Below are 20,859 nucleotides of genomic sequence, written 5' to 3' on the forward strand. Positions count from 1 at the left end.
ACATTTAAAGACAGAAAGTTCGGATATAAAAATCCAGATTCTCAGCCTCTTTTGAAAAAACTAGAAGATCTGGCCATATGGCGTTGAAATCATTTCCATATGTTAAGTTTGCCACAGTCCTCGCTACTCTCTACTCTCATATCTAGCCTGCTTCATTCCTGGAACCCTCATTTCCACATGTTAACAGTTGGCCACAGTCCTCACCACTCCCTACTATCTTATACCTAGCACAATTTGCTCATTTATATTATTCGCTTGCTCTCTGTTGGCATTTGAGTTTTTGACTCCTGCAATGATACTGTCCATTGGCTGATATAAAAGCAAAAATAGATGTGAGAGTAACTTTAAAGGGAAAAAAACCAACATTAATGTTGGTGATAGGGGATTTCCCTGGAAGCTTTGTGAGCTTTTGCAGAAACACCGTATGACACAAAAACAAAACAGATGGACCATTAATGACAAACAATGCCCACCCCCCTGCCTCACCTCCAAGGACTCCTCTCCCACTCCCAGCTCTCGCAGGGTTCCCTCCACTGTACCTGTGACATCCTTGGTAGGTATGGAAAACCACCCTGGCTCCTGGGATACTTACCTTTCCAATTTCATCCTTCAGAGTGTACTGATTCAGCTGTACACAGTCCTGGAAAGTAAGTAGAAATACACAGAATATGAATTTTAAGTTTGCAGCTAGATACATTTTTCACAAACTAAACAGGACCCGAATCAAGAAAGAGAACACTCTCAGCTCCCCAGATGCATCTCCCCGTCACTGGCCCCTCTCCAGGGCGACTGTTATACTAAGGTTTACCAGCAGTTTGTGCATATTGTAAAAACATAATCATACAGTATATACTCTTTTAATATCCATTTTTAAAGGTTGTTTCCACTTTTTAAAAGTTAATTTTAAATTGAACAATAATCCATTACTATGTTATCCTACAAAAAATGTAGAATGATACAAGAGGAGAAAATGTGAGTGACCTTAGGGCAGACAAAGCTTTCTTAATAGTTTCTCAAACATTCTTTTTTGTACAAACAGTACAAAATATAGAAAGAAACAAATGACAAATGGATTTCAATCAAAATTAAAACTTTGACTCCTTGAAACACTATTAAGAAAACAGAAGGTAAGCCACAGACTGAGAGAAACCATTTGCAACACTTAAATTGGACGAAGGACTGGCATCCAGATTATAAAAAGAATCCTACAGCTTATTAATAAAAAGACAATCCCATTAAAAAATGGGCAAAAGAATTAAAAAGATATTTCTCCAAAAAAGATACACAAACGATCAATAAGCACATGAAAAATGCTCAACATCGTTACTCACGAGGGAAATGCAAATTAACACCACACCCATCAGACTGACTGGAATCAAACAGACTGAGCAAACCAAGTGTGGTCAGAACATAGGGTGAATGAAACCTTCACACATCGCTGGTGGGAATTTAAAGTGGGGCAGCCTCTTTGGAAAACAGTTTGGCAGTTTCTTAGCAAGTCCCTCCTCTATGACGCAGCCATTCTATACCCAGGAGTTTACTCAAGAGGATGAAAACTTGGAAGGACCTGTATGAGAATGTTCATAACAGCTTCATTCATAATAGCGAGAAACGGGAAACAATACAAATGTCCATCAACAGGTAAATGAATAAACAAACCATGGTATATCAGTAGAGTGGAACACTATTTAGCAATAAAAAGGAATGAACTGCTGCCACAACGTGGATAAATCTCAAAATCATGCTGCTGAGAAAGAAGCTAAACTAAAAAAGAGTATATACTGAATGGTTTCACTCATAAAATTCTAGAACTTGCAAGCTCATCTAGAACAGTAAAAAGCAGGTCAGCCGCGGCCTGGGAAAGGCGAGGTGGGGGAGGGGTGCATCGTTGGGGGTGTCGGAAATGTCTGCCATCTTGATTGGGGTGACGGTATTGCAGATGTATACATACACCAAAACTGATCGTGCTGCACACCTGAAATATGTGGCTTATTTTACTTCAATTATAGCTCAATACAGTTAGGGGGGAAATGTTAACTGACATAAGAAGTAAAACTGGGAAAAGAAACATGACAGAAAGCAAAGCTTCAAGCATTACAGAGAAGCCCAACATTTCCCTCGAACCCCCCCATCCCAATTCTATCCCTCTCCCTGAACCTTGACGTCAGTTTGGTGTATAAATTTCCAGGCCTTTTTTCTATGTAAATGCACACATACATGCACCTGCAGAAAATACAGAGTACTGTTTTGGGATAGGGTTGGGGGAGGCATAAATGGTGTCTCACTAAATCATTTATTTCTCAACTTTCCTTCGCCAGACATAGTTCCACGTCAGACCTGCGTCTCTGACCTGCTGTATATCACTCCCCAGCCCCCAGAGCTTGCCCCTCACTGGTGGACTTTTTAGTTTGTTTTGTGTTTCTCTCCGGTATTGTTTTCATTCCCCTGAGTCCTGGAGAGATGTGACAGGCAGAGGTAGGACCCTGCAGAGCTATCCCAAGGGGCCTCACTGTCTCCTAATCCAACCCCCGCACACTGCTGGACTCAGCTTCCAAGAGTCCACTCTGACCATGTCAGCCCCAGCTCCCAGCTGCTTCCAGGGTCAAGTCCTGACTTCATGGCCTGGCCTTCAAACCCTCTAAAGCTCTGAGCTTGGCAGAGTCACCTAGTTGCCCACCAAATACCAATGTCTCCTTTCTTCCTTATAGCAGGAACTCTGGGTGGCAACATTCCAGGATGGAAAACTTCATTTCCCAGCCTCTCTTACAGCTAGGGTGGCCATGTGACTGTATTCTGGCTAGTGGGAGGGAGGCAGAAGTTGTTGGGTAGAGCTTCCAGGAAAGAGGACTGACTTAGGAGGCAGAAATCTTTTGTCCTTCCCTGCTCCTTCTTCTTGCCTGGAAGGATGATGGAGCTGTGAATGCTAGAGCCACAGCAGCCATCTTGAGATCATGAGGGTTTAAGGTCAAAAGTAACAACAGAATCACCACACCGATCCCAAAACCCTAGTTCTAGATATGTTTTACATGATAAATAAACTCTATTGTGTTAAAGCCACTGTTGTTGGGGGATCTCAGATTCTCTAAGCTGACTCAATTCTAACTGATATAAACCCAAACTTTCCCTCCAGCCCTGTTGCCACAGTGCCCCCCTTTTTGGGCCCCACACTCCAATTAACTGAATCCCTGACCTATCTCAAATCCTATGGAAAGGGACATGTTGGTCTAAATAGCTGATACTTAACTGGATTATGGTAATCAAAATTTTAAAACTAAAATATTACAGGAATGAGACTACCTCTGTCACCTAGGTGGCCTATGGCTAGTTAATAAACTAGGAAATGAAACAACAACAATAAAAATGGGCTCCTGACTTCTACCTTGGGGCCTCCACCAATCATGCCCTGCAGTGAACTCATCTCCAATTGCAAAAATTCTACCTAGCCCTCAAAATGCAGATAAATACCAGCCCCTTTAGAAAGCCACTCCTGATTTCCAGGCTCTTCCCAATTAAATTCCTTCCTTCTTTCAACAAATATTTTTGATCTGCTCTGCCCCAGGCACCATGCTGGGTGCTGGGGACACTGGCAGACACCCAGTTCCTATACAGCTAACATTCTCACTGAGGGGAGACAGGCAAAAAACAACACACACACAGAGATAATCAAATGGTGACAAGGACTGTTAAGAGGAGTCAACAGGACAACAGGACAGAGGGGGTGGAAGGGTTTCCAAGCAGAGGGAACAGCAAGGGTAAAGGCTTAATGGAGGGAATGAGCTTGGACATTTGAGAAATACAAAGGAGGAGGTATGCTCGGACCTCTGTGAGTCGGCAGCACAAAGGTAGGAGATGGGGTGGGAGGCGGGGCAGGGGCCTGTGAACCCTGCTGGGGATCTAGTTCCAACTACCCCCCAGAAGTTCATGGTAAGGATCAGGTGAGACATGCACAGACAGCGCAGTGCCTGGAAAGGCAAACACTCAGCAGTTGGGCTCTGCTGTTAGGCGCTGACCCACCATCTCCATTTCAGAGCCCCCAGCATAACTTCCAAGCGTCAGCACCCGCAGCTCTTTGCTAGAGGCTCCCTCTGGTCCCGAGATGCTCTGTCCACACTCAGGGAGGGTCACTCCCCGCCAGCAGCCCTCACCAGGGAGTACCAGCAGTCGGTGCAGAAGGTCCAGCTCCCAGGCCCTGGGGTGTAATAACTCAGGCTCCTGGCCTACGCTCCCTCCCAGGGTTCCTCGTGGTAGTAACCGGCTCCACCAGGCACCGTTTGTTGACTTCTTACTGGGTTTCCTGGGGTCACCTCCCAAATCAAGTGGTTGCACTAGAATCCTTCTCGGGAGCCCAACCCAATGCAGAGATGCTGCGCGCACAGGCAGGGCACCAAGGACTGCCGCGGACGCACCTGCATCCCGGTGATGGAGACGTGGTGCGACTCCACCGTGGGCCGCCGGGGCAGCCGCGGCGAGGACTGCGGGGAGCCCACGGGCGAGTGGGGCAGGCCCGGGTAGACGCAGCGCCCATTCGCATCCAGCTGGGACCGCTCCTGTAGAGAGAGCTTGCGACTGGAGAGGTGAGGCCGGGGCTGGGACCCGGAGACGTCGAGGGGGACCTCTCCGCCGTCGGCCTCCAGAGGCGGGTCCCGGGCCAGGCCGCGGTCCACAGCGCAGGTCGGCTCACACTCCGTGACCACGATGAAGGACTCCATGCCCAGGCGGATGCTCAGGGAAGAGAGGCCCCGCAGGGCCTCACACGGCTTCTGGCCTTCGCTGCTGCTGCTGCTGCCGCCTCCGCCCCCCAGCTCATCCTGGGGGGCGGCCCGGTCGTTGCTGAGCTGGCTAGAGACGCATGATGACATCGTGCATGTGCCGAGCTCCTGCGACACGGACACGCGGGGGCACTCCCATCCGGCAGCGGCACCACCTGCGGGGAGAGGAAGGGTCAGCTGCCCCCACCCTGTGGGGCGGGGCCAGGGAAGGGGTCCTTCTGCTGGCCCAGGCCCGCGCCTCACTCCTGCTTTGGGTGGACATCCTAAAGAACTCTTGCAAAACTACGGCGTGAGCCGATCTCTTTGAGTCTATATAGAAGAGCTTAATCCACATTTCCTCATTGTAAAAGCCCCTTCTCACACACAAGAATCCCAAACTTAATTCCTGTAGAAACCAAATATCAGAAAACTTCAAACCAAACACCTACCCGCCACAGAGGTGGCAGCTACTTTCAGACCAAGTCAATAATTGATAAGTAAAGATCTGGGCCAAATATTGTCTGGTCCCCTCCCCCACCCCCCGCCCCCCCTCCCCCAGGAAGTTAAGTGAGATCTCTTGATTTTAAAATTATCAACTGTATCAAATATTTTTAAATGCCAGTCAGGCCAAATGAAACACTTCTGTATGGTGACTTCTGGGCTGCATCATTTATAACAGCAATGATGCAGAAAGCAATTTACAGTTCACAAAATATCTTCCACATGTCAGGAAAATTTCACAAGCACCATAGGTGGCTGGTTGGCCATTATGCCCCCATTTTGTAAGTGGGGAAACTGAGGCTCAAGAGAGGGGGAGGGATTTGTCCAAGTCTCCTACTGCAAAGGCCACCCTCACAGGAGTCCAGTCCCCTGGCCTGGCCTCGGGCCAATGATTCTCAACTGAGGAGTGGGGTTCAGGAATCACATCAGAGAGTGTGTGAGCCAGAGCAGTCTGTGTTGTCTGAGGAGCCAGGCTGGATATATCCGTTACCTAATGCTACCCTAGTTCAGCCCCCAGCTGCTGCCTGCTAGACATAAGGCAAACATGAGGTTAAAAAGTGAACATCAGATAGCTTGGTGGTTCCTCAAAAAAATTAAACAGAATCACCATATAATCAAGCAACGCCATTCCTAGGAACATGCCCAAACAGCACTATTCATGACAGCCAAAAGGCGAGACTACCTACGTGTCCATTAACAGATGAATGAAAAAGCAAAATGTGGTCTGTCCCCGCAATGGACTGTGACTCAGCCATAGAAAGGAACGAAGAACCAAACACACGACAAACCTCAAAAACATGATGCTAAGTGAAAGAAGACAGACACAAAAGGTCACATATGTATGATTCTATTTATACAAATTTTTCAGGCAAATCCATCAGACAGAAAGTAGATTAGTGGTTGCCTAGGACTAGGGAGGTGGAAACAGGGAGTGGCTGCCAACGAGTGTGGGGGCCTCATTTTGGGGTGGTGGAAATGTTCTGGAACTAGATAAAAGCGGTGGTTGCACAACACTGGGAATGTAGTAAATGCCACTGAATTGTGCACTTTAAAATGGTTAACTTTATGTGCTGTGAATTTGGGGGAAAAAAAAAGATTGACACACTCCCTTAGACTGTCAATTCCTTCTTTCCCTGGGACAGAATATTAACCTTTGGTTCGTGTGTTTGACAAATTCTACTGGACAAATGTCACAGGCACCACTGGAATTCAGGGAGTACATCCACAGATGCAGACGATGGCAGCTCCGTGCTCATCACCCACGTTACCAAGGTGCCAGGAAAACAGTGAGTGCTGAGCAGAGAGCTTTTATGAATGAATAAAATGGTATCTGTTTATGACACTGGGTGGCAGTGGGAGGATACAAAGGAAAGTACAGATGGGATCAGAAAGCCAGTGCTTCCTGGAGGACCTGGTTGAGGGACAGAGAAATGCTACCTCTTGGGACAGTCCTGCAAGATGTATTTATGGAACTGCTTCTACGCAGGCAATCTGGACAGTGACGTGGGCAGGTGGGGAGCAGGGAAAGGCCAATGGGAAAGGCATTAAGGAAATAACAACAGTGTCCCAACACAGACATGGCACAACGCATGAACGCAGAGCTCATTATAAAGGAATGACAAAGTCTCTCAGTCATGTGACAAGATGCTCAGCATCAGCTACGGTAAGAGAGGTACAAATTCAAACTACAATGACATGGTTGGTGGGTCCTCAACAAGTTACCTGCAGAATTACCATTTTACCCAGCAGTTCCCCTTCTATGCATATACCCAGAAGAATGGAAAGCAGGGACTCAAACACACACTTTCTTATACACCCATGTTCACAGCAGCATTATTCACAATAGGCAAAAGATGGAAACAACCCAAGTGTCCATCAGTGGAAGGATGGATAAACAGAATGGGGTCTATCCACATAGCAGAACACTGTTCAACCACAAAAAGGAATAAAGTTCTGACACAAACTACAACATGAATGAGCCTTCAAAACATGCTAAGTGAAACAAGCCAGATATTAAAGGACAAATATTATATGGCCTCACTTATACCAGGTACCTAGAATAGACAAATTCAGAGACAGAAAGTTTAGAATAGAGGTTACTGGGGACTAGGGGAGAGGGGAATGGGGCATCATTGCTTAAGGGTACAGAGTTCCTGTTTGGGGTGATGAAAAAGTTCTGGAAATGGACGGTGGTGGTGGTTACACAACATTCTGAGTGTAATTAATGCCACTGAATTGCACACCTAAAAATCGTTTAAATGGTGAATTTTATGTTATATATTGTTTACCAAAATTAAGAAAATAATAATAAAGCTACAATGAAATACCTTTTTTCCAACTATCAGATTGGCAAAGAGAAAAAATATAATACTAGCATTTTTTTTAATAAGTTGGATTTAACAGCATTATTTTGATGAGGCTACGGGGAGTAATTAGTACCATCCTTATGAAGGGAAATTCACCAATATCTAACCAAATTCCAAAGGCATATACCTTTGAGTTAGCTATTCCGCACATGAGTATTCATCCTACAGACAATCTCAGCCATAAAAAATGATATATGTACAAGATTATTTTGGTAGTAAGTATGGTTTGAAATGACTATCCATGGGGGACTGAGTAAATACAATGAGGTACATGTAGCCCAGGAGAAAATCATGCATTTATTTCAAAAGAGGTGACTCTGTACCTCCTAATATGAATTAGCTCCAAGGCACACCGTTACTTGGAAAAAACCAAAGCATTAGTGTGCTGCTGTCGGCCAAGGGGGAAAGGGCCACACATGCGGACATAATCGAATATGCATAGCATATTTCTGGAAAGATACACAAGAAGATGGTAATAGTGGCCTCAAGAGAAAACAACTGGTTTGCAGAAGTAGGGGGGACAGGGTGGCAGGGATTTAATTTTCACTGTATTTACTTTTACTTTTGAAAAAGAAAGTGTGCAAATAGTAACTATTCAGAAACGAGTTTTTAAAAGAAAGTAACTGTACCTACAACAGGAGTTAGGAAAAGGCCTGAGAGCTATCTATGGGGCATGAGGAGGCAGGGGAGCAGGTGGTCCTCCCTCCTAATCCTCTACCCCATCCTTGCTGCATCTGAGAAAGAAATCATTAAATGTGTCCCAGTCTTGGCTTCCCCATCAGTGAAAGAATACAACCTAACTTCAATGTTCCCTGTGGTCCCAGCTGCTATTACTTTACATATACTTTTTATGATCCTTATTTCCCAGAAGCAGAGAAGCAGGGCCCCTGAAGTTCAGCTACAGACCAGTGAGTTAGCTGCTCTCAGCCTCAGTTTTCTCATCTATAAAATGGGTACATGCCTGAGAGTCATGAGGCTTAAATGAGCTAAGAACTCAACATTCATGTCTGGTGCATGGTTAAGTGCTCAAAAAGTTCTTCTCTCAACAAATACCTATAGAATGTCTACTACCTGCCAGGCTGTGTTCCAGAATGTTCCTCTTCCTGTGAGTGTTCTGCAGCCCTGGTGGCGTGGGCCTGCCTCCCCCAGGGCAGGGAGCAGTTTCACTGGCCTCCCTCCCAGAGCCACCTCTGACAGGCCTGCAGAGTTCCTGAAAAGAAAACTAGTCTGGCAGCACCAGAGAAAGTTAATGGAGAATTTTTTTTCTTGCCAACAGAAAAACAATTGCTTATCGATCTCCACTCTAGGCCAAGGACACCAAGCCATTCGCCCCCAGCAAAGCTGCTTTAATCAGTCTCCTTGACAAGCTGGCGTCTGGCCCGAGCCTTGAGGCCTGGAGGAGAGGAGAGGAAAAAAATGTGCCAGCTGGGAGGAGGTGGGGGCCTCTGAGCTGGAGGGTTGGTTGTGTACAGGTCTCAGAAAAGAGCCCCATAGGACCCAGTCCTCAGTGCCTCGAGGTCACCTGGAGACCACTCACTGGCCTGCAGCAAGGCCTGGCAGACAAGGGCTTGGCCATTCAGCCTGACGAAGCATCTTCCACCACTGACCCACAGAGTCCAAGCCAGTGTTCTAACGGGTTTTGAGGCCACAGATCCCATGAGGTCATGGGCCTTTTAAGGATCTGATGAGAGCTATCAACACTCCCGGAAGAAAACAAAATCATACAAAAGACAACGGTTTGTATTACAACAGCTAACACTGACTGAGTACTTACTCACCAAGCATGGCTAACCGCTCTGCCCGGGTCATCATTTAATCCTCACAGGGCCTCTGAGAGGGAGGGACAGCTCAGCATTCGATTTGGGGGTACCTGCGTTTGACAAAATGCCAAGAGCCCTCTCCCCGAACTTCCTGTCCCAATCCTGGGTCCTTCTCCACCCCCTAAAGGCCTCCCCACCCGCTTGGCTGGCAGCCCCGAGCTCCACTCCCCTCCTCTTCCCTCTCACAGGCAGCACAACAGAGGACCAGACCCTTCCTGGAGCAGATGGACTAGGCTCCAGGCCAGGATAAAGGGAAGGTTCCTTCCTCTGCCAGGAAGCCAAGAGCACAGGCCTCTAGGAAACACTTTCCCATTTCCTGGGGACTATTTCCAACCTGCGCCTGCTTACCAAATACAGAGCCACCACAGAAGCCACAGTGTAACAAGTAGCCAGCGGGTGGGCCAGGGACACATCCTGACCCATGACACATCCTTTGTGGGGTCCCATGAGGTCCGGGACACCACAGACAACAAAAGGGCCCAAAATAGCTGTGAGGATCCTGCCAAGGCCAGGGACAATGTCCTCCCTGGGATAACAGGCTTGGCCTGTCACATCCTCTCTCACTTGGGGAAACTGAGGCCCAGGGAGGGCCTAAAGGAAATTCACTCACCCGCTTGTTCTTTCAGTAAGTAGTTACTGGGGACCTTCTATGTGTCAGATAAACACAACAGATTTTTTTTTAACAAGTAAGTGGACAAGTGACTCTATAAGCACAAACTGGGGGAGAAAACCAGGATGAGGTAAAGAAATAAAGAGAACAGAGGGCGCCGGGGGAGACCTGAATGGCAGCGGGGGCGGGGGGGGGGTCAAGGAAGCCCTCCCTTGGAGAAATTATGTTGAGGCTGAGACCTACAGGAAGAGTAGGTGCTACGGGGGCAGGACCTTGTTCCAGGAGGAGGAAACAGCTTCTGAGAAGGCCCCATGCCAGGAAAGAGTTGGGAGAGGGGAGGAAACAGAAAGAAGACTCTGGGACTGGAGCCCCGTGAGCGTGGTTGAGGTCGGGGGCGGTGGGAGCCAAGGGGCCAGAGCACAAGAGCTTTGCAGGAAGCTGATGGGAGCCGGAGGGGTGGCCCAGGCAAAGCCACAGGGACTCTGTTCGGCCTGCACCCGTTATGGGTGTTGAATCGTGCCCCCTCCAAAAAAAGATACACTGGAGTCGTAATGCGGTATGACTAGTGTCCTTATAAAGAGGGGGAAGTTCGGACCCAGAGACAGACCCGCAAACAGGGAGAACGCCATGGGAACGTGAAGGCAGAGACAGGTGCTGCACTACAAGCCAAGGAACGTCCAAGGTTGTCAGCCAACCACCCAAGCCAGGAGAGAGACGTGCCCTTGGAAGGACGCAGCCCTACCAACGCCTTGCTCTCGGACTTCTGGCCTCCAGAGCTGCAAGACAGCACGTGCCTGCTGTTTAAGCTGCCCGCTCTGTGTACTTCCTCACGGCAGTCCCAGCAACCTGACACAGCTCCCCACCCAAGCGCAGAAGCCGGCTGCCACAGGGGCTGCAGACTCAGAGATGTTTCCCAGCTCTTAGTGGTGGACATGGGAGGCTCGGCTGTACCTGCCGACGCAGCACCGAGGTCTGACACCAGCTGGAATATTCCAGATTTCGGGCCTTGGCCCAGAGAGCGGTTTTAACAGATTCAGTGACACCAACTTTGACAATTATCTCTCCTTGAACACTCTTTAGTTTGGAGGAACTGAAATTAATTGTCTCCCCAGAGACAAGGGCCCTTCCTTGGCGGGGGGACACGAGGGACAGCACTAGCACAGACCCCGTCCCCACTCCAGTCCCTAGAGCACAAAGTCCCTCTTGTGTGACATCTGGCCACCGATGTATTTTGCTTGGCCCACACTGTGTTTAAAACTATTTGAATGAGATGCCAACATTTTAGAGCCAGGAGATTTCAGAACAAAATCAAAATTTCCAGAATCTCGTGAAGAACTGGACACTCTCATAGCCCGGGGTCTGTCTTCTCTCCTGGTAACAACTCAGTGCAACTTCAGACAGGAGACAGGCTCGCCGGCGCGCCACAGTCCTCACCACTCCCCCGTCTCCCCACCGCCAAGGACAGGCTGAGTGCCGTGTATCACATCCTCCCCCTTTTCCACGTCTCATGACCTATCACACCCCTACAGGCCCTGCTTTGAGGTGCACTGGATGCTAGTGCTGAAAAGGGCACTCATCGCTGGCCACCTGTTCCAACCATTTCATTTCCCCAATGAGAAAATGAAGGCTCAGAAAGGCTTACTAATTTGTCCAAGTTAGGCAGTGGTTCCAAGTAGAGCTAAAATTAGTGATCTGGATTTTCCAGAAAGGGGCTAAAAGTTACAGGTACAACCTTGCAGTCTCCACATATTGTGTCCTGAATGAAGCCAGGCTGGGCCAAACAAAGGGGAATATATAGCCCACTCCCCCGGCTTCCTGAGACTCCAACCTGTGTGAGAAGAGAGAGTGTGACAGCCCTGTGTCCTACAGTGCTCAGAAAAGACGTGCAAGGGCACAGAGGCATCAATTTCACTTAATTTGTCAGAGCCTTGGCTTTGCCTTTCTGGTTTACTGCTGGAATCCAGAACCTAGAACTTTCTAGAAAATTGTTGGCACTCAATAAATATTAGCTAGAGGTCACTGTTTATTTCACTTATCTCAAAGCCACTCAGAAGGTCAGATGCTTTCTTTGGCTGGCTTATAATCTACGTTCCTTTAGTCTGAGAACAGCAGCCTGATTTATGTCTGGAACCCACCTTTCTGTGTGAAAGGTGACTCCATGGGCCTGCCTGTACCAACAGCTTCAAAGGTTCCACAATGATTCAAGCCTGGTCAACTGGGAATCAATTGCTGTGGTCAAATGATTGTTTCAAGAGTAAATGTGTGACCCAAGTCAGCCTACGAAATATTATTCTAGGATTCTGTGGAAGTATTGAGAATGTTTCTCTCTGTGGAACGAAGAATAATGATGTACTTCCAGAGTTACCATGTGCTGGGGAGAACACTGCCTTAGAACGAAGCTGACAGAGAGAAGAGACAACATACAGAAAAGAACTAAAGTTGGAGACATTGTGTGGACACCTGGATCCCGCTATGCCTGAAGCCTGTGTACCTTGGGAGTTTTCAACTATATGAGCCAATAAAGTCCCATTTTTGCTTAAGTTAGTTTGTAGCTGTTTTTCTGTCATTTACAACCAAGGGTCCTGATGGACAGATAACACAGAGCTGATTAACAGAAAAGTTTCTCCACTAAGCTCCCTACCAGATCATAAGTTCCCTACACCTTAAGGCTCCCAACCAGGCCAAACTAACAGGCAGCTACAACTCTCCTGACAGCCTTTACCTTGGCAGTCAAGCAGAAACCAGAACTTCCAAGGTCCTTTTTAATTTCTTTCTTTCTTTTTTAAATTTTAAAGGAAAAAAAAAAATCAAGGATGGGGAAGAAAAGGGCTCATGAACAGGACGGAATGAAGGGAAGAAACTAGTACTTTTAACATGAGAATCACATCACTACAGCAGCAGCCACAGCAGTTGTAGATGCAGCAAAAGTGATGACTAGTCTTCTTGAGTGCTGGCCGAGTGCCAGGCGCCATTCTGAGCACCCTGCATGTATCATCTCATTTAATCATCACGACAACCTTATGAGTTGGGTACTATTACCATGCTTATTTCAACGATGAGGAGACTGAGGCACAGAAAGTCTGAGTGACTTGCCTGCAATCACACACTGATTTGGGAGGGTACAGGTGTGAAATCAAAGGCTCCCAGAGAAGGGGAACATCGTGACCAAGGGCACAGCCCTTCTCCTTAGCTGTGTGATGCTGGGGATAACAATACCTACCTCACCAACCACACAGGCCCCTGCACACAGCAAATGCTCCCTACATGGAAGCTGCAGCCAAGGAAGCACTTCAGTGGCTACCAAGTTCAAACCCTTTGACTGGCTTTAATTTACATTAAAATAAAATTTTTACTTCTAATCACACTATGCTAACTTAACTCTTTTCATCTTCCCGTCTAACTCTTGTCCATATGCATCCCTTTTTACAAAATTAAAAGCAGAGTGTGCATATAATGTCGCACCCTTGCTCACTTGTGTCATAAGAATGTTGCACACACTCTCAGAGGCCTTTCATAGTCAATGCACTAGGGCTCCAAACGGAGTGGCTGAGACCCAGGGAGGTGAGACAACCTCTCTCAGGCAGCCCAGCAGGTTCGAGGGTAGGCCAGGGTATGACCCTGACCCCTGCAGTGTCCCCTGCGGCCCTGGACGCTGGCGGAGCAAGAAGCTCCACTGCCTTTAGAGTTCCTAGGCAGCGAGCGTTAGGTCAGTGACGAAGTATCACAGAGAGAGCGCCAGGTACCTGAAGCCAGGTGTGTGCCAGGGGCTCCTGCCTTGAAGAGCAAGGAAGTGTGAATGAACGGGTGAGTGTGGGTGCGGAAGTTGGGGGTATTTAGAGAAGGGAGGTAGGAACCATCTTCCTTCCACTTCTCCCACTGAATCCCTCCCAGTCTTTCACTGAACCTAAGGAAGAGGCTGGGAAACAACTGAAATTTCAATTTGTAATGAAAAGAAAAGACTTCAACTCCAACATTCTGCAGCTTGGCAGATCAGAGGAGGAGGGGGCCGTCTTGGAATCCACAGGCATCCAAGCCTTGCCCACCCACGGCCCTTCTCCCTCCCTCTTCCCTGCTGTTTGGAGGTGATGCTAAACCTAGCTGGCTCCCTCCCCAGCCTCCAGCACAGAGCAACCCCAGCCAGGGGCAAAGAGGGGCTGGGAGCTGGCTCTGGGGGCCCAAAGCTGTCCCCAACCCCTGGACTCTGGGGGCAGGAGAACTGTCTAGGAACGACAGAGCCCTTAACAGCAGAATCCCAAGGCACCTTTGAAAACACACAGGCGAAGCGTCCTTTCCTCCGCACCCTGCGCCCCACTCAAACCACTGGTTCCCCATTTAAACTTCTCCAAGCACAGGCACCGCCCACCACGTCCCTTCCCCACCCCCTCCCACCCACTTCCGACCTCAGGCCCAGACAGGAGGGCAGAGGGGCAAGACCTTGGCCTCCCCTCTGTTCCTCGGGGATCATCCATCTTTTTTCTCCAGGTTGGAATTAGCATTTTTATCTCTGCAACTGCCATTTTCTCAACTATTTACAGAAGCCTAGGGGATAAAAAGGGACTACATAAAAATAGCTGCTCAGCCGCTTTCGGGATGGGGTGAGGACAGGGGCACAACAGACTCTTCTGATTTCCTTTCTCTCCTTTTCAAGAGGGAAAAACGCTAGATTGTTTATCTTTTGCCCAACAGTTCACAGACTGCTCACCTGGCAGCTCCTTGGGGACAAGGACCAAGTCCCAATGTTCCTCGGTCTCCAGGGCAGGGCTTATCACCAGCCCGCTCCCTCAAAAAAGTGTGGGTTCAGTCAAAGATCATCAGGGTTCCAGAGCTAGCACCCTGCTCTGCCCTGTTTCCATCACTTCCTGGGCCTCCTTCCAGCCTTCCAAAATCATGAGCCAGTCAAATTAAAAAAAAAAAAAAACCAAAACTTTGGCTTTTCTCTAATCCTAAAATGTTTCATAATTGACAGGAAAAATTCAGCAGCAACACTACAACCATGACTGAAACTGGAAACACTGGCAGCTTAAATAATTCCTTCCCCATTTTGGTCACTAGCATCCCCCTCGCAGGGAATGCCAGAGCCAGAGGTCTTCCCTATGAAGTCCAAAGTCTGATAGCACTCACCTTCTTCGAAATATGCCCCCCTTTTTTTGTTTGTTTTTGGTGGGGAAGGGATCTAACCAGGGAAGAAAGAAAAAATGATCATTCAAAATCTTATTTTTCAGAGAGCAAAGCCATTCGGAAACTATTCACACACCATCACCTCCTGGAGAAGGCAGATTCCACTCCATGGGAAAATGGGCATCATTGGGCAGCAGCAGGAGGCCGAGGGAGACACAAGATCACAGGATCAGAAGGTATGCCAGTAAAGTACACAGATCTCAGGGGACTTGAGCCTTGGTTTTCTCATCTGTAAAATGGAACTGTCGAGGCGGCCTACCTGGAGGGTAGCCATGGAGTCAATGCTCTATAAAAGTGCCCAACACACAACATGGCTCACAGGCGACACTCTGAAAAAACCACATTCTCCCCTCCTCTCTTGCCCTCCACCTTCCCCAGCTGTCAAACGGGAGGGGTTGAGGGGCTGGAATTTTCTGGGCTCTCTCCCAGCTCAGTTTCCACACTGCTCTGTTTCCACATCCTTGGTGGGCATTCCTGGATGGCTGGCAGAAGACTGAGCTGACTCCAGCCTGGCCACAGGGTTACAGCATCACCTTTCTGATAAGGCTCCTTTACTTTGTGGATTGACTAACCTGGGAAAAGTCTCACAAAATACATACCAATAAAATCACACAGGGAACTACATTTAACAAATCACAACTGAAAAGAATGAAACTGAATGAAAGCCAGATGCTCCCTGAAAACCACACTTGTGATACCCACCAGTTGACCCCAGAGGCGACGCACTTAGAGGGAGCTAGGATTCTCCTGGAGGAGCAGGTGTGGGTAAATTTAAGGGAGTCCCTGAAAAGCCTTGACCAGTCCAGGAAGCTGGTCCCCAACAGACTCCAGAGAACCTTCCTTCCATGATCCTCTCCCTGCAAATCAAGTGACAAAATAATGTCTTATGCCCAGAGGCTTACTAATTGGGGGCCGTGAAGGCAATGAACAAAGTGGCCCTAAGAGGGGTGTGAGTATAGCTCAGTGGTAGAACACATGCTTAGCATGCATGAGGTCCTGGGTTCAATCCCCAGTACCTCCATCAAAAAAAAAAAAAAGAGGCACCAGCAGCTCTTATGGTGGAAACGACCCAAATGCCCCTCAGTGGATGAACGGGTAAACAAAATGTTGTGTATCCATACATGTAAATATTATTCAGTCATAGAAAGGAAGCATTGATATATTTTACAATATGCGTAAACCTTGAAAACATTATGCTCAATGGAAGTCAGACGCAAAAGGTCACATATTACTAACAGGGCAGTAAAGTTGTAGCAAGCACAGCCTGAAAGAAGAAAAGTCAGTTCCAAGAGGGAAACGCAGTTTCCTCAGCTTCCAGGAAAGACGGCACCGAAGCAAGGGTGAAGGCCACTGCAGCGCCATGGAGACAGGCCTGCCTAAACCCCATATCTGGGTTCTCTAACCGAGTCCAAAGGGGAGGAGCTACTGGGAAAGCAAAACATCTGTGAAAAATAGCAAAACAAGGCCTCTGACCCAAAGGAAAATCTGAAATAGCATTTGCCCAAAATCCCCGGGATCAGGAAAGGAAACGGGAACCACATGCTTCCCACAGCCACCAGAAGGTCATAAGTGATCCTGAACAAGTTACTTAGCCTCTCTAAGCCCTTCCATAAAATGGGTTGATGATGGAGTAAGGGTGATTCTGTGGCCCATGTTAAAATCTGAGCCAAAATGCCTTGAAAACAGGCTTGGCCTGCCCCACAGGCCCATCCCTTTCTCCTGAAAGAGCTGCTTCCCCCACTCACCAGCCCGTCTTCGATGCAGGCTGAGGTTCTCAAGGAGGGAACTCTGGGTTACTCCAGAAAGCTCCCTCTGCTAGGTCATCCTGTCCTATCCCCCTCCCTCCTACTCCAGTCCAGTCTCCACTTTTCAGCCTATCCTTCAAGGTTCAGCACAAATGATACCTCCTTCAGGAAGCCCTCCAGATTCACACCAGCCAGGAGGGATTCCTCCAGAACCCCCACTGCCCTCTGCTTCCTCATTCCCACAGAACTTATTCCTCCTGGTATTTCTCAACAGGAGCGCTCCTGGCATTTAGGACAGGGCAATTCTTCACACTTGCTGTGGATCTGGCCTGCTTGCAGAATATTTGGCATCCCCAGCTCCTGTCTACCGAAAGCTAGGAGTGCTTAGTATCATTCTGACAACCAAAAAGTCACCCCCACAGCTCCCCCAACACTCACCAGGAAGACGGGACACCCCTGGTGAGAGCTACTGCATAGCTATTACTGAACATATTTGTCTACCAGCCCATGAACAACCTGGAAACAAAGGCAAGCCCAAGTCGACCGTGGCTCCTTAGCCTAATTTAGCAAACAATCTGGGGCTCCTCAAGAAGCTGAGGGCAGCCTTGCAAGGGCCTCTGCTCTAAAACAGGTGGTAAAGTGCAAAGGCTTTAGGACCGACATGCCTGGGTTGGCTATGTGACCCTGAGCAAGTTACTTAACCTCTCTGGTCCTTTCTATAAAATGAGTTAATTCCTATCATTTTTAGCCTCAATTTCCTCATCTCTGCAATAGGAATAAACATCTTCACCTCACAGAATTTTGGTAGGCAGTAAATGGGATAAGGCATGCAACATATAGCACAGTATCTGACACACAGCAAGAACTCAATAAATGTTAGTTTTTGTTGCTATTGTTATTGTTATTATTAGCCCCATCAAATGATGGCTATTATTTTTTATTACAAAAATAGGTTGTGTGCTTTCACTACAAATGGCTGCTTTCTAGATTAGAAAGGTTTAGGATCAGCAATCTGGAAGGAAGCTCCAGGACTCACTATGGAGTTCCATTTGCATAGTATGCACAGTTTATTCTTAAACTGTATGTTTTTGTGAGGTGGTTTGGCAGGAGGAGGGGCTAACTCCCCAAAGTCCTCCCCTTGTTGCTGCCCCTGCCTCCCACAGGGAACATGGGAGTCTACTGGGACAGAAAGCTGTCTTCTCTCTCTCCCCTGGGGGCACAGCCAGGGGAGGGGGAGTGGTAAATGACAGCACAGCCCTAAAGCATAAGAAGTTTCTATCTCTAGGATTGTGGCGACTTCCAGACTGAGGAAGGTAAAAGTTGCCTCTAAGGGGCAGACACTGCACGTCCCAGCCCAGGCCAGCGAGCCCCTCTTAACGATGGCACTGACATTCCCCGCCCCCCAAGCACTAGCCCTCTGCCCCAACCCTCTGGGAGAGATAGGAGGGGCTGAGGTGCAACCTCTTCAGCGCCAAGTGAGAGCAGCAGGGCGGCTGGCAGAGCTGTGAAAACACCCTGCTTCCCAAACTGGGCAGCGCAGGAGGTGGGGGAAGCCAGGAAAAGCTCAAGGCTGGAACGGGTGGCACCTCAGGCACCAAGACCCAATGCTGAGCGGGGCCGGGCCCAGCATCCCCGCGTCCCCAGGAGTCAGGCTGAGGTTGCCGGTGAAGGCACCTCTCTGCGTTCACAGTACGCTGCGGCCCCGAGGTGAATTTAGGTCAAAAAGACCAAGCTTGTGAGGTTTCGGCTGAGAGAAGGGGGCGGGGGCAGAGGGCTGACTGAGGAGAGGCGAAGGGCCCCTGGCCCCACAACTGCTGGTCTAGGGTCCTGCCGCCTGGTGTCCACCCCACCAGGGCCCGGGTTTGCCCCCAAGGCAAGCGGGGAGCGCGGCTGGGGTACTCAAAGTCCGTCAGCCCTCTCCTCGCCTGCGCGCTCTAATTTTCCCCACCTGTCAAGCGCGAGGGGGTGGGCCTAGGCCGCCTCCAAGATCCTTGACTGCCCCGGCACCCGGTGACATCGGTTCCAAACTCCGGGACCGCCCCTGCCACCCCGGGCCGGGCGCGGCCCAGCCGAGGCGGCCACCCCGAGGCCCCGGGCGCTCCGAGGACGCCGGGGAAGGGGCGCCGGGGACCGCGTCCTCCACGTGGCGGGGCGTGGGGCGGCGCACGTGGGGTCCCCTCGGTGACGAGAACCTGGGGCCAGCCCCAGGGCTTTGTCTGCACCCCCAGCAGTGGTCCCGCGCCCTGAGAGGGTGAAGGCGCCGGGGCTGCGGCGGCTGGGTCTCCCACCCGCGGCCCGGCTCCCGTCCGCTCACCTGGGCTCCGCGCCGCCGCCGCCTCCCGCGCTCTGTGCCCCCGGCTCGGCTCCGCTCCGCTCGGCGCGGCCGCGCGTTCCTCTCCGCGGCCCCGGCAGGCGCGCCGGGGGCGGAGGCGGGAGGAGCCGCCCGGTCCTGTCTCGGGCGCGACGCCGCCGCGGGCTGCGCGCAGATTGGCTGCGGCCGCTGGAAACCCGGCCACTGAGCCGCCCGCGCCCGCTGCGCGCCCCCGAAGGCGCGGCCCCGCGCCGGGGAGAGGGCGGAGGTGGGAGCCGGAGGAGACGAAAGTAGCGGCGAGGCGGAGGGAAAGGCGAAGAAAGGGGAGGAGGCGGCGGGGGGGGCAGGGAGGCCGGGCCGGGAGAGGGTTCGGAAGAGGCTGCGGACCCGCGAGGAGGGGAGAGACCTGCGGGGGCGCAGGAGCGCGGGAGGGCGCGCTGCAACTTTGCCCCCGCCCGCGCGCACCTGCCCCGGCTCTCCCCGTGACGGCCGCGGCAGCCTCGGGCAGGCCGGCCGCGCCGGCCGCGCTCGCTTTTGTTTAGTCAAACGCGGGGACTGCAGGGCGGCGGCTGAGCTGCAGAAAGTTCGTCAGGCCTGCGAGTCACCCGAGGCCCCGCCTCGAGGCTCTGCCCCTGCACCAGGCGCTGGGCGGTGAATGCGGCCTGGTTGTCGGGTCACCCACCACCCATTGGGAGAACGCCCTTCCGCACCCGCCTCCTCGTTGACCCCTGTTCCCTGCCCGCCGCCCTAAAGACTGGGAGATTATGTTCCTTTCCCACCACTCCACTTGGAGGTACCAAACTACAGGAAACCCGGTGAAGTTCCGGCTTTCCCGAAGACTACTTAGATGCTTTTTGTGACATACATCATATTCTTCCCAAACCTACCCTTTGGCGCCCAACCTTGCTGGACCCTGAAAAGTGTATTTAGTCTCCCAATTGGGTAACATCACTTCGGGAGAAGTGAGAGAAGACCTCACAAGAGCATCCTGAAAAGTGTATTTAGTCTCCCAACTGGGTAACATCACTTCGGGAGAAGTGAGAGAAGACCTCACAAGAGCAGCCTGAAAAGTGTATTTAGTCTCCCAACTGGGTAACATCACTTCGGGAGAAGTGAGAGAGGACCTCACAAGAGCTGCCTGACGCCACTGTCCTGGGTGGTTGCAAAACTCAGTTCTGAGTCAAGGGCCAAGTGAAAGTTTCAAAGTCTCCATAAGTTTAGTTCCTCTGGTATTTCTAAGCTGCAGGAGTGCTCACAACCATTTCAGAGCGTTCTGCTAAGATAACTGCCCCTTCTGATGTTTTTCAACATGCAAGCATTTGTTGGGAATAGTAAAAACCCAGAAACAAGCATCTTAATTGTTTATGAGGGGAATGGGTCAATGAAACGTCATAGTCACTTGCTGAAATATTATGCAATAGTTCAAGTAAATGAATTACGTCTGTTTGTACAGACATGGGAGATCCCCAAACAAAATGCTGAGTTAAAGAGCAAGTTGCAGAATACAATCTAAACTGTTCACAGACACATGCTTAGGTAGAAGTGTTTTAAAAGTCAAAGGGGATGAGTGCAAATGACAG

At 49.9% G+C, this 20,859-nt stretch overlaps 1 protein-coding gene across 4 annotated transcripts in view; it reads right to left on the reverse strand.

The window, feature by feature from the left end:
- Window positions 1-19,507, reverse strand: part of CAMKK2 (calcium/calmodulin dependent protein kinase kinase 2) — a 46,866-nt gene extending 27,359 nt beyond the window's left edge. Inside the window, exons 1-3 of one of the 4 annotated variants that reach the window (XM_072953640.1) lie at window positions 19,283-19,507; window positions 4,407-4,924; window positions 593-640 (exon numbers count right to left, since the gene is read on the reverse strand). In XM_072953640.1, the coding sequence (XP_072809741.1) occupies window positions 593-640; window positions 4,407-4,859 (501 nt within the window). In that variant the 5' untranslated portion in view covers window positions 4,860-4,924; window positions 19,283-19,507. The remainder of the gene's footprint in view (window positions 1-592; window positions 641-4,406; window positions 4,925-19,282) is intronic. The other 3 variants (XM_031670102.2, XM_072953641.1, XM_031670103.2) reach the window with 3 other exon arrangements.
- Between the last annotated feature and the right edge of the window lie 1,352 nt (window positions 19,508-20,859).

The sequence above is a fragment of the Vicugna pacos genome, chromosome 32 (genome assembly GCF_048564905.1).
Source record: "Vicugna pacos chromosome 32, VicPac4, whole genome shotgun sequence".
Classification (NCBI taxonomy): Eukaryota; Metazoa; Chordata; class Mammalia; order Artiodactyla; family Camelidae; genus Vicugna; species Vicugna pacos.